The sequence below is a fragment of the Heptranchias perlo genome, chromosome 18 (assembly GCF_035084215.1).
Source record: "Heptranchias perlo isolate sHepPer1 chromosome 18, sHepPer1.hap1, whole genome shotgun sequence".
NCBI classification, from domain to species: Eukaryota; Metazoa; Chordata; class Chondrichthyes; order Hexanchiformes; family Hexanchidae; genus Heptranchias; species Heptranchias perlo.
This window is the reverse complement of record NC_090342.1, coordinates 56,071,095-56,085,487: the sequence shown is the minus strand read 5'-3', so window position 1 is coordinate 56,085,487 and position 14,393 is coordinate 56,071,095. Positions and strand designations below refer to the sequence as shown.

Below are 14,393 nucleotides of genomic sequence, written 5' to 3'. Positions count from 1 at the left end.
GAAAACAAGGAAATGGCAGAGCAATTGAACAGATATTTTGTATCTGTCTTCACAGTAGAAGACACTAATAACATACCAATAATAGCAGATAATCAAGGGGCAAAGGGGAGGGAGGAACTAAAAACAATCACTATCACTGGAGAAAAAGTACTCGGTAAACTAATGGGTCTAAAGGCTGACAAGTCCCCTGGACCTGATGGCTTGCATCCGAGGGTCTTAAAGGAAGTGACTACAGAGATAGTGGATGCATTGGTTGTAATCTTCCTGAATTCACTAGATTCTGGAAAGGTCCCAGCAGATTGGTAAACCGCAAACGAAACACCCCTATTCAAGAAGGGAGTGAGACAGAAAGCAGGTAACTATAGACCAGTTAGCCTAACATCTGTCATTGGGAAAATGCTAGAATCCATTATTAAGGAAGTAGTAGCAGGACATTTGGAGACTCATAATACAATCAAGGAGAGTCAACATGATTTTATGAAAGGGAAATCATGTCTGACAAATTTATTAGAGTTCTTTGAGGAAGTAACGGGCAGGGTGGATAAAGGGGAACCAATGGATGCAGTATATTTGGATTTCCAAAAGGCATTCGATAAGGTGCCACATAAAAGATTACTGCACAAGATAAGAGCTCATGGTGCTGGGGGTAATATACTGGCATGGATAGAGGATTGGCTAACGAACAGAAAACAAAGAGTCGGGATAAAAGGGTCATTTTCAAAATGGCAATCTGTAACTAGTGGGGTGCCGCAGGGATCAGTGCTGGGGCCTCAACTATTTACAATATATATCAATGACTTGGATGAAGGAATATAGTGTATTGTTGCCAAATTTGCTGATGATACAAAGATAGGTGGAAAAGCAAGTTGTGATGAGGACACAAAGTGTCTGCAAAGGGATATTGACAGGTTAAGCGAATGGGCAAAAATTTGGCAGATGGAATATAATGTGGGAAAATGTGAAGTCATCCACTTTGGGAGGAAAAATAAAAAAGCAAAATATTATTTGAATGGAGAAATACTGCAAAATGCTGTGGTACAGAGGGATCTGGGTGTCCTCGTACATGAAACACAAAAAGTCAACATACAGGTGCAGCAGGTAATCTGGAAGGCAAACGGAATATTGGCCTTTATTTCTAGGGGAATGGAATATAAAAGCAGGGAAGTCATGCTACAACTGTACAGGGTGCTGGTGAGACCACACCTGGAGTACTGCGTACAGTTCTGGTGCCCTTATTTAAAGAAGGACATATGAGGAGAGGTTGAGTAGATTGGGACTCTACTCATTGGAGTTCAGAAGAATGAGAGGCGATCTTATTGAAACATATAAGATTGTGAAGGGTCTTGATCGGGTGGATGCGGTAAGGATGTTCCCAAAGATGGGTGAAACTAGAACTAGGGGGCATAATCTTAGAATAAGGGGCTGCTCTTTCAAAACTGAGATGAGGAGAAACTTCTTCACTCAGAGGGTGGTAGGTCTGTGGAATTTGCTGCCCCAGGAAGCTGTGGAAGCTACATCATTAGATAAATTTAAAACAGAAATAGACAGTTTCCTAGAAGTAAAGGGAATTAGGGGTTATGGGGAGCGGGCAGGAAATTGGACATGAAGCTGAGTTCGGATCGGTCAATGCCCTGTGGGTGGCGGAGAGGGCCCAGGGGCTATGTGGCCGGGTCCTGCTCCGACTTCTTGTGTTCTTTAGATTTGTGGTTGGGATCAGATCAGCCATGATCTTATTGAATGGCGGAGCAGGCTCGAGGGGCCGATTGGCCTACTCCTGCTCCAATTTCTTATGTTCTTATGTTCTTATACTTGCATTGGAGGCAGTTCAGAGAAGGTTCACTCGGTTGATTCCGGGTATGGAAGGGTTGTCTTATGAGGAAAGATTGAACAGGTTGGGTCTATACTCATTGGAGTTTAGAAGAATGAGAGGAGATCTTATTGAAATATACACGATTCTGAGGGGACTCGATAGGGTGGATGCTGAGAGGATGTTACCCCTCATGGGGGAATCTAAAACTAGGGGGCATAGTCTCAGAATAAGGGGTCACCCGTTTAAGACGGAAATGAGGAGGAATTTCTTCTCCCAGAGGGTCGTGAATCTTTGGAACTCTTTACCCCAAAAAGCTGTGGAGGCTGAGTCATTGAATACATTCAAGGCTGAGTTAGACACATTTTTGATCAGCAAGGGAGTCAAAGGATATGGGGAAAAGGCGGGAAAGTGGAGTTGAGGTAAAAATCAGATCAGCCATGATCTCATTGAATGGCAGAGCAGGCTCGAGGGGCCGAATAGCCTACTCCTGCTCCTATCTCTTATGGTCTTATAGTCTTAAAGGAAGAAAAGGCCAGATGTAGAATGGGTAAACTGCAGCCAATCTTACGTGATAGAATAGAATCACAGGATGTTCCAGCACGGTGACACACCATTTGACGCATCAAACCTCTGCTAGTGGTTTGCACCACATCAGAAACCCAGTCTAATCCCACTCTCCTACTCACTCCCCACACCCTTCAATTCCCACTAAATCTAATCCCACTCTCCTGCTCTCTTCCCATATCCATTAATATCCGACCCAGTCTAATCAGACTCACCAACTCACTCCCCACCCACTCTCTATAAAATCCCGCCGAGCCAAACCCTACTCCGCTGTTCACTCCCCATACACTTTAATATCCCACCCAGTCTAATCCCACCGTCCTGCTCACTCCCCACACCCTTTAATATCCACCCAGTCTAACCCCACTCTCCTGCTCACTCCCCACACCCTTTAATATCCCACCCAGTCTAATCCCACTCTCCTGCTCACTCCCCATACACTTTAATATCCCACCCAGTCTAATCCCACTCTCCTGCTCACTCCCCACACCCTTTAATATCCCACCCAGTCTAATCCCACTCTCCTGCTCACTCCCCACACCCTTTAATATCCCACCCAGTCTAATCCCACTCTCCTGCTCACTCCCCATACCCTTTAATATCCCACCCAGTCTAACCCCACTCTCCTGCTCATTCCCCATACCCTTTAAAATTACACCCAATCTCATCCCATTCTCCTACTAACACACCTTCCCCTACGTAGAGCAGCAGAAAGAAAGTGTACTTTAGACACTACAGATAAAGTGAAAACTAGAAGGCGTAAGGCGATTATCCCAGCATCAAAGCTGAAGGTCAGGCTAGGGTGTGTGGCCCAACTAAGAGTTCTGTATACAAATGCACGGAGTAAAAGGAATAAATTAAATGAACTACAGGTTCGAATTCAAATTGGAGGGTATGACATGATAGCTATTACTGAGACATGGTTGCAGAATGGTCAGGATTGGGAACTAAATATACCGGGTTATAAGGTCTACAGGAGAGATAGGGAAAATGGAAGAGGGGGAGGAGTAGCCTTAATGATTAGAGATGAAATCACTTCATTGATGGTAAGCAGCCAACAGAGACCTTATGTGTTGAATTGAGAAATAGGAAAGGATCTAAGACTATAGTGGGAGTTGTGTATAGGACCCCTGGCAGCAGCTCTGAAGTGCTAGATTGTATAAATGCAGAGATTAGACAAGCGTGTAACAAAGGCATAGTGGTCTTAATGGGAGACTTTAACCTTCACATAGATTGGGGAAAGCAGACTAGCAACTGTCAGAAAGGTAGTGAATTTCTTGAGTGTGTCCGGGATAGTTTTCTACAGCAGTATGTCCTAGAGGCAACAAGGGAGCAAGCCATACTAGATTTAGTAATGAGTAATGAACCAGATTTAGTTAACAGCTTAACTGTGCGTGAACATCTATCCAATAGCGATCATAACATGATGGAGTTCAATGTAGTGTTTGAAAGGGAAATAAGTGAGTCAGCTGCTAAGATTCTAGACTTGGGTAAGGCCGACTTCAATGGGATGAGACAGAGACTGTCCACAGTAAACTGGGCAAATCTGTTAATGGGTAAAACGACTGATGATCAGTGGGAAATGTTTAAAGAAACATTTAACGTTTATACCCCTGAGGGGCAAGAACTCCACTTGCCAAAAAAAAATAGCTATGGACAACTAAAGAGGTAAGGGACAGTATAAGACATAAGGAAAGGGCATACAAAAAGGCAAAAAATGGCACAGATCCTGGCGAATGGGAAAGATACAAAGATCAACAAAGGGTCACAAAACAGATAGTAAGAGCTACAAAAAGAGAGTATGAAAAGAAACTTGCAAGGGATATCAAAACCAATACAAAGAACTTTTACAGTTACATTAGGGAAAAAAAGGGTGGTCAGGAGCAGTGTTGGCTCCTTAAAAACTGAAAGTGGGGATATTGTCATTGACAATGGGGAAATGGTGGACATGTTGAATAATTACTTTGCGTCACTATTTACAGTAGAAAAAGAGGATAGCATGACGGAAATCCCAAGAAAACTAATATTGAATTGGGGACAAGGACTCGATAAAATTAGCCTAAGTAAAGCAACAGTAATGAAGAAAATAATAGCACTAAAGAGTGACAAATCCCCAGGACCAGATGGTTTCCATCCCAGGGTTTTAAAGGAAGTAGGTGAGCACATTGCAGATGTCCTAATTATAATCCTTCAAAGTTCTCTAGATTCAGGAACTGTCCCTCTAGATTGGAAAATTGCACATGTCACTCCGCTTTTTAAGAAAGGAGAGAGAGGGAAACCGGGGAATTATAGACCAGTTAGCCTAACATCTGTTGTGGGGAAAATGCTGGAGTCTATAATTAAGGATAGTGTGACTGAACACCTCGAGAATTTTCAGTTAATCAGGGACAGCCAGCATGGATTTGTGAAAGGTAGGTCGTGCCTGACAAATCTGATTGAATTTTTTGAAGAGGTGACTAAAGTAGTGGACAGGGGAATGTCAATGGATGTTATTTATATGGACTTCCAGAAGGCATTTGATAAGGTCCCACATAAGAGACTGTTAGCTAAGTTAGAAGCCCATGGAATCGAGGGAAAAGTACGGACTTGGTTAGGAAGTTGGCTGAGTGAAAGGCGACAGAGAGTAGGGATAATGGGTAGGTACTCACATTGGCAGGATGTGACTAGTGGAGTCCCGCAGGGATCTGTCTTGGGGCCTCAATTATTCACAATATTTATTAACGACTTAGATGAAGGCATAGAAAGTCTCATATCTAAGTTTGCCGATGACACAAAGATTGGTGGCATTGTAAGCAGTGTAGATGAAAACATAAAATTACAAAGCAATATTGATAGATTAGGTGAATGGGCAAAACTGTGGCAAATGGAATTCAATGTAGACAAATGTGAGGTTATCCACTTTGGATCAAAAAAGGATAGAACAGGGTACTTTCTAAATGGTAAAAAGTTAAAAACAGTGGCTGTCCAAAGGGACTTAGAGGTTCAGGTACATAGATCATTGAAGTGTCATGAACAAGTGTAGAAAATAATCAAGAAGGCAAATGGAATGCTGCCCTTTATATCTAGAGGACTGGAGTACAAGGGGGCAGAAGTTATGCTGCAGCCATACAAAACCCTGGTTAGACCGCACCTGGAGTACTGTGAGCAGTTCTGGGCACCGCACCTTCGGAAGGACATATTGGCCTTGGAGGGAGTGCAGCGTAGGTTTACTAGAATGATACCCGGACTTCAAGGGTTAAGTTACGAGTAGAGATTACACAAATTGGGGTTGTATTCTCTAGAGTTTAGAAGGTTAAGGGGTGATCTGATCAAAGTTTATAAGATATTAAGGGGAACGGATAGGGTGGATAGAGAGAATCTATTTCCGCTGGTTGGTGATTTTAGGAGTAGGGGGCACAGTCTAAAAATTAGAGCCAGACCTTTCAGGAGCAAGATTAGAAAATATTTCTAGAAGTTTGGAACTCTCTTCCGCAAACGGCAATTGATACTAGCTCAATTGCTAAATTTAAATCTGAGATAGATAGCTTTTTGGCAACCAAATGTATTAAGGGATATGGGCCAAAGGCGGGTATATAGAGTTAGATCACAGATCAGCCATGATCTTATCAAGTGGCGGAGCAGGCACGAGGGGCTGAATGGCCTACTCCTGTTCCTATGTTCCTAATATCCCACCCCGTCTAATCCCACTCGCCTGCTCACTCCCATCACCCTTTAGTATCCCAAAAAGTCAAACCCACTATCCTGCTTACCCCCCGCATTCTTTAATATCCCCTCCAGTCTAATCCCACTCTCCAGCTCACTCCCACACCCTTCAAACAGGCTAACCCCACTCTCACGCTCTCAACCCATACCCTTTAATATCCCACTCAATTTGATCCCTCTCTCCTGCTCAATCCTGACACCCTATAATGTCCCACCCAGTTCTAATCCCACTCTCCAGCTCACTCCCCACACCCTTCAATAGCCTGCCATTCCAATCCCACTCTCCAACTCACTCCCCACACCCTTTAATATCCCACCCAGTCTAATCCCACTCTCTTGCTCAATCCCCATACCCTTTAATAACTCATCCAGTCTAATACAGCTCTGCTGCTCACTCCCCACACCTTTTCATAGAATTATAGAAAGTTACGGCACAGAAGGAGGCCATTCGGCCCATTGTGTCCATGCTGGCCAAAAAAAAGCTATCCAGCTTAATCCCATTTTCCAGCACTTGGTCTGTAGCCCTGTAGGTTACGGCACTTCAGGTGCACATCCAAGTACTTTTTATGAGTTGAGGGTTTCTGCCTCTACCACCCTTTCAGGCAGTGAGTTCCAGACTCCCACCACCCTCTGGGTGAAAAAATTTCTCCTCATCTCCCCTCTAATCCTTCTACCAATTACTTTAAATCTATGCCCCCTGGTTATTGACCCCTCTGCTAAGGGAAATAGGTCCTCCCTATCCACTCTATCTAGTTCCATCATAATTTTATACACCTCAATTAAATCTCCCCTCAGCTTCCTTTGTTCCAAAGAAAACAACCACAATCTATCCAAGCTTCCCTCATAGCTAAAATTCTCCAGTCCTGGCAACATCCTCGTAAATCTCCTCTGTACCCTCTCTAGTGCAATCACATCTTTCCTGTAATGTGGTGACCAGAACTGTATGCAGTGCTCAAGCTGTGGCCTAACCAATGTTTTATACAGTTCTAGCATAACCTCCCTGCTCTTATATTCTGTGCCTTGGCTAATAAAGGAAAGTATTCCATATGCCTTTTTAACCACCTTATCTACCTGTCCTGCTACCTTCAGGGATCTGTGGACATGCACTCCAAGGTCCCTTTGTTCCTCTACATCTCTCAGTATCCTCCCATTTATTGTGTACTCCCTTGCCTTGTTTGCCCTCCCCAAATGCATTACCTCACACTTCTCTGGATTGAATTCCATTTGCCACTTTTCTGCCCACCTGACCAGTCCATTGATATCTTCCTGCAGTCTACAGCTTTCCTCCTCACTATCAACCACACGGCCAATTTTTGTATCATCTGCAAACTCCTTGATCAAACCACCCACATTCAAGTCCAAATCATTAATATATACCGCAAAAAGCAAGGGACCAGGTACTGAGCCTTGCGGGACCCCACTGGAAACAGCCGTCCAGTCGCTCAGTCTAATCCCACTCTCCTACTCACTCACCATACCCTTTAATATCCCACCCAGTCTAATCCCACTCTTTGCTCACTCTCCATACATTTTTATGTCTCATCCAGTCCAATCCCACTTTACTGCTCACTCCCCATACCCTTTAATATACCAGCCACTCTAATTCCAATCTCCTGCTCTCTCCTCACACCCATTAATATCTCACCCATTCTAATCCCACCCTCCTGCTCACTCCCCATACTCTTTAATATTTGATCCGGTCTAATCTCACCCTCCTGCTCAATCCCCATATACTTTCATACCCCACAGGTATATCCCCACTGTCCTGCTCACTCCCCATATCCTTTAATATCCCACCCAGTCTAATCCCACTCTCCTGCTCCCTCCTCACACCCTTTAATATCCCACCCAGTCTAATCCCACCCTCCTGCTCCCTCCCCACACCCTTTAATATCCCACCCAGTCTAATCCCACTCTCCTGCTCCCTCCTCATACCCTTTAATATCCCACCCAGTCTAATCCCATTCTGTTGATCGCGTCCCATAAGCATCAATGTTCCACTTTTTATGCAGGTAATATTGTTAAATGTGTTTTGGACCCTGCCATCCAGCAGTGTCTAGTGTAGGATTCCCGCTCCTGTAATTCTTGTGAATATATTAAATCTGTGCCCTCTCCTTCCATCTCACTGATCAGCGGAAACAATCTCTCACTGTTGAAGTTGTCACTGCTGCATAAACTTGGAGATAAATCTCAGAGAGTGGTTAGAATGTGGAACTCGCTACCACAAGGAGTAGTTGAGGGCGACCAGCATAGATGCATTTAAGGGGAAGTTAGATAAACACATGAGGGAGAAAGGAATAGAAGGATATGCGGATAGGGTGAGATGAAGTCGGGAGGGAGGAGGCTCAGGTGGAGCATAAACACCAGCATAGAGCAGTTGGGCCGAATGGCCTGTTCCTGTGCTGTTAATACTGTGTAATAAGTGGGACCACAGCAGTGGAGGTACAGAAATACGAAGAGACACAGAGTGAAGAGCTGCTCAAGGCCTCTGCTCCCTGCCCCATGTCCCATTTACTCACAGCGAGGTGTTGGTTGTTCCGCTGCCTGGTCTCTTTCAGCTCCTCCATGGCCTGCTGCAGGGCCTGGGCCTTGTCAGCCACTTGTTGCTGCAGCTGCCTCTTCTCCTGCTGGGTTTGCTGCTTGAGGTGCTGTTGCTCAGCCTTCAGCCTCATCAGTTCCCTCAGCTTCTCCTCCTCTTCCTGCAACAGCCTAAAAAACAAATACAGGGACGATTAGGAGAAGAATTCAAAGCTAACTACACAGGATGATGCATTGGAGCCAGTCTGACTCGGTCCAGACCGACAGGTATGAAGGAAGGACGGAGAGACTTGCATTTATATAGCATCTTTCACAACCTCAGATGTCCCAGAGTGCTTTACAGCCAATAAATTACTTTTGAAGTGTAGTCACTGTTGTAACATAGGAAATGCAGAAGCCATTTGTGCACAGCAAGATCCCACAAACAGCAATATGATAAATGTCCAGATAATCTGTTTTTAGGTGTTGATTGAGGATAAATATTGGCCAGGACATCGAGAAGAACTCCCCAACTCAACGTAAGCTTGGGACTTGCACCCAATCTAGGACTCAACGAGAGTCCGACCCCAAACTTGCCCCATTCCCGCTGGGCGGGTTAGGTTCATGGTGGGTCGTTCATTTTGTTGGCTCCACCCTTGGTCTGACTTCTTCCGTTGACAAACTTGGCCTCACTACCCTGCCGACCCCCTACCCTCTCCCAGTCCACCCCTCCCCCTCCCCAGTCCATCCCTCCCCCTCAGACCACCCCTCCCCTGTCTCCAGTCTACCCCTCCCCCCCAGTCCACCCCTCTCCTGTCTCCAGTCCACCCCTCCCCACCCCCAGTCCACCCCTCCCCCTCCCCCAATCCATCCCTCCCCTCTCCCTCTCCCAGTCCAGGCCCTCCCCCTCCCCCAGTCCATCCCTCCCCCTCAGACCACCCCTCTCCTGTCTCCAGTCCACCCCTCCCCCAGTCCACCCCTCCCCCCCGATCGGGGAGAGATAAAATCCCCCTCTCCCCCCACCCCCGATCGGGGGGAGTTACAATCCCCCTCTCCCCCTCTCCCCCTCTGATCGGGGCGAGTTACAATCCCCCTCTCCCCCTCTCCCCCTCTGATCGGGAGAGTCACAATCCCCCTCTCCCCTCTCCCCCCCCGATCGGGGCGGAGTTACAATCCCCCTCTCCCCCCCCTGATCGGGGAGAGTTACAATCCCCCTCTCCCCCCCTGATCGGGGAGAGTCACAATCCCCCTCCCCCCCCCCCCCGATCGGGGGAGTGTTACAATCCCCCTCTCCCCCTCTGATCGGGGAGAGTTACAATCCCCCTCTCCCCCTCTCCCCCCCTGATCGGGGAGGAGTTACAATCCCCCTCTCCCCTCTCCCCCCCTGATCGGGGAGAGTTACAATCCCCCTCTCCCCCTCTCCCCCCCTGATCGGGGAGTGTTACAATCCCCCTCTCCCCCTCTGATCGGGGAGAGTTACAATCCCCCTCTCCCCCTCTCCCCCCCCTGATCGGGGAGTGTTACAATCCCCCTCTCCCCCTCTGATCGGGGAGAGTTACAATCCCCTCTCCCCCCTCTCCCCCCCTGATCGGGGAGTGTTACAATCCCCCTCTCCCCCTCTGATCGGGGAGAGTTACAATCCCCCTCTCCCCCTCTCCCCCCCTGATCGGGGAGTGTTACAATCCCCCTCTCCCCTCTGATCGGGGAGTGTTACAATCCCCCTCTCCCCCTCTGATCGGGGAGTGTTACAATCCCCCTCTCCCCCTCTCCCCCCCTGATCGGGGGAGTGTTACAATCCCCCTCTCCCCCTCTCCCCCCCTGATCGGGGAGTGTTACAATCCCCCTCTCCCCCTCTCCCCCCCCTGATCGGGGAGTGTTATAATCCCCCTCATCCCCCTCTCCCCCCCGATCGGGGAGTGTTACAATCCCCCCTCTCCCCCTCGTCACTCTACCTTGCCTGTGCCGATCGCACGGTCTGCTCGTCACTCCGGGCCTGAATCTCAGCTCCAGGGCCTGCTCCAGCCCTCGCTGTATCCCCTCCAACTCCCGAATCCGCAGCCGCTGGGCCCCAGATTCCAGCTCCTTCTGCTCCATCTCCAACTGCATGTGGAGTTTGTCCTTCGAAAGATAGAAAGAATTTGCATTTCTATAGCACCTTTCACCACTTCAGGATGTCCCAAAGCCTTTTACAATCAATGAAGCACTTTTTGAAGTGTGGTCACTGTTGTAATGTAGCAAACGTGGCAGCCAATTTGTGCACAGCAAGATCCCACAAACAACAATGTGATAATTAGCAAATAATCTGTTTTAGTGATGTTAGTCGCGGGATAAATGTTGACAAGACACCAGGGGGGGCTCCCCTGCTCTTCTTTGAAATAGTGGCCATGGGATCTTTTACATCCATCTGAGAGGGCAGGACAGGGCCTCGGTTTAACATCGCAACCAAAAGACGGCCCCTCCAACAGTGCAGCACTGCCTCAGTATAGTACTGGAGCGTCAGCCTGGATTATGGGTTCAAGTCTCTGGAGTGGGGCTTGAACTCATGACCTTCTGACTCAAAGACGAGACTGCTACCCACTGACACAGCTGATGCCCAGGGCAGGCACAGCACGGTTCCATCTACACCCACTTCCCACACCAGCCATCCTGTGGCCTCTCTAAGCCAGACTGCCAACTCGGCACAGCTTCATGCTGTAGGCCTGTGCCCACTGGTGGTTGGATTGGGACCGCCCAAACTCTTCTGCTTTTTGATTGTGCAACTCAAGCTCCAGGTCAAGGCCCAGGACCAGACCCAGGCCCAGGCCCAGGACCAGACCCCAGGCCCAGGCCCGCCAGGACCAGACCCAGGCCCAGACCCAGACCTAGGACCAGACCCAGGCCCAGGACCAGACCCAGGCCCAGGCCCAGACCCAGGCCCAGGCCCAGGCCCAGACCCAGGCCCAAGCCCAGACCCAGGCCCCCTGTCGTTCTTACCGTCTGGGCCTCGTGTAACTGCCTCTGTAGCGCCTGCTGCATCTCCTCCTGCTGCTTCCTCCGTTGGAGTTCCTTGGTGCGCCAAAGGGCCTCGGCTTCTTCCTGTGCCTAGGAGACCAAACAAAGTGTTTGCGATGCTGAGGAACCAATACTGCGGCGAGCTGGAGCACAGTTTGTACTGACTTAAGCTGCAGTGGATCTGATAACTGTGGCGATACAGTGGCAGATTAGTCAAGTGCACCCCACAATCGTCAAATGGTTGTGATGACTCCCGTGGTTGAATATCACGGTGCACGCTGCGGTCGAGCGCAGTCCAATATGGGAAATGGGCCTGTAATAGAGCCTGGATTTTCACAAGCAGGGGGTCTAATGCTGGTTTCAGGTGGATGCTCTGGACGGCTCCGGGGCTGTCCCCTCACGGAATGGGCACACGTACGGCGCCTGCCATACTGGACCTTTGAGCGCCCAAGAAACGTGCGATCCAATTTCTTGGCCCTCACGTTCAGGCTCGCAGCTGAAGAACGGTCAGTTGGGAGAGAGGTGTCTCCGCATAGCTCAGGGCCGTCCGTGTGAAGGGGGATGGGGTGGAAGGACATTGAGGGGAGGCCGCGAGGCGGACGGACCTGTCTGAGCTGTTCCAGCTCCCGCAGCTGCCTCTCCTTCTCCTGCTGCAGCACCAGCAGACGCTCCCCCTCCTCTCTCTTCTCCAGCCTCTTGCGGGCGGCCTGCTCCCTCTGTTCTCGCCGCCTCACCTTCTGCTCCTTGTGCACAGAGCTCTTGTTCTCCGTCTGAAGCCAAATGGCAGCAGCGATACCTGCAGAGAAAGCAAACACACAAAGACTTCGGGACAATTCAACACTCGCAGCTTTTAATGTCGAGCAGGAGTCACGATTAAAATCTAATTGGCCGGCCGTCCGGTTCCTGATCGGCTTCCTGAGTGTGTGTGTGTCGGGTCAGGACACGATACATTCCCGATCTCACACTCCCAGAGCGGAGTCCTGCTCCACGGGAGCATGGGTCAGGATCAGAGTAACACTGTAGCCCCGATTCTCCTGCCCGCCCTCTCTTTCGTCACTGGGCAACACGGCATCACTGAATTTCCTTTGATTGGCACCCCTGGCACTGGGCTCAGTATCCACTCCCTCTACCACCGGCGCACAGTGGCTGCAGTGTGCACCATCCACAGGATGCACTGCAGCAACTCGCCAAGGCCTCTTCAAGAGCGCCTCCCAAACCCGCGACCTCTACCACCTAGAAGGACAAGGGCAGCAATGTTGTGGGATCACCAAGTCACACACCATCATCATAAATCACCGTCCTTTCATCGTCACTGGGTCAAAATCCTGGAACTACCTTCCTAACAGCACTGTGGGAGAACCGTCACCACACGGACTGCAGCGGTTCAAGAAGGCGGCTCACCGCCACCTTCTCGAGGGCAATTAGGGATGGGCAATAAATGCCGGCCTCGCCAGCGACGCCCACATCTCGAGAATGAAAAAAAATCCCAAGTAGGAGTGCTTCATACCAAGGTCTGTGGACACATCCCCCGACTCCTGGTTATTCTTTAGTTAGGCTCCACACACACACACACACACATACAGGTACATACACACACACACACACACACACACACACAGATAAACACACACACACACAGATTCACACACACATACAGATACACACACACACATACAGATACACACACACACACACAGATAAACACACACACAGATTCACACACACATACAGATAAACACACACACATACAGATAAACACACACACATACAGATACAGATACACACACACACATACAGATACACACACACATACAGATACACACACACACACAGATAAACACACACACACACAGATAAACACACACACACACAGATTCACACACACATACAGATACACACACACACACACAGATTCACACACACATACAGATAAACACACACACAGATAAACACACACACACAGATTCACACACACATACAGATACACACACACACACAGATAAACACACACACACACAGATTCACACACACATACAGATAAACACACACACATACAGATACACACACACACAGATACACACACACATACAGATAAACACACACACATACAGATACACACACACACAGATTCACACACACACATACAGATAAACACACACACATACAGATACACACACACACATACAGATACACACACACATACAGATAAACACACACACATACAGATACACACACACATACAGATAAACACACACACATACAGATACACACACACATACAGATAAACACACACACATACAGATACACACACACACAGATAAACACACACACACACAGATTCACACACACATACAGATAAACACACACACATACAGATACACACACACATACACAGATAAACACACACACACAGATTCACACACACATACAGATAAACACACACACATACAGATAAACACACACACATACAGATAAACACACACACACAGATTCACACACACATACAGATAAACACACACACATACAGATACACACACACACACAGATAAACACACACACACACAGATTCACACACACATACAGATAAACACACACACACACAGATTCACACACACACACAGATAAACACACACACACACTGATTCACACACACACACAGATAAACACACACACACACAGATAAACACACACACACAGATAAACACACACAAATACATACACACACAGATAAACACACACACACACACACAGATACACAGACACAGATAAACACACACATGCAGCTGGTTGAAAGTGACAGTTTTATTTC

At 48.1% G+C, this 14,393-nt stretch overlaps 1 protein-coding gene across 1 annotated transcript in view; it reads right to left on the bottom strand.

The window, feature by feature from the left end:
* Nucleotides 1–14,393, bottom strand: part of LOC137334880 (differentially expressed in FDCP 6 homolog) — a 100,800-nt gene that overhangs the window by 25,220 nt on the left and 61,187 nt on the right. Inside the window, 5 exon segments of the mRNA XM_067999937.1 lie at nt 8,596–8,785; nt 10,546–10,600; nt 10,603–10,711; nt 11,567–11,674; nt 12,190–12,380. Coding sequence (XP_067856038.1) covers nt 8,596–8,785; nt 10,546–10,600; nt 10,603–10,711; nt 11,567–11,674; nt 12,190–12,380 — 653 coding nt within the window.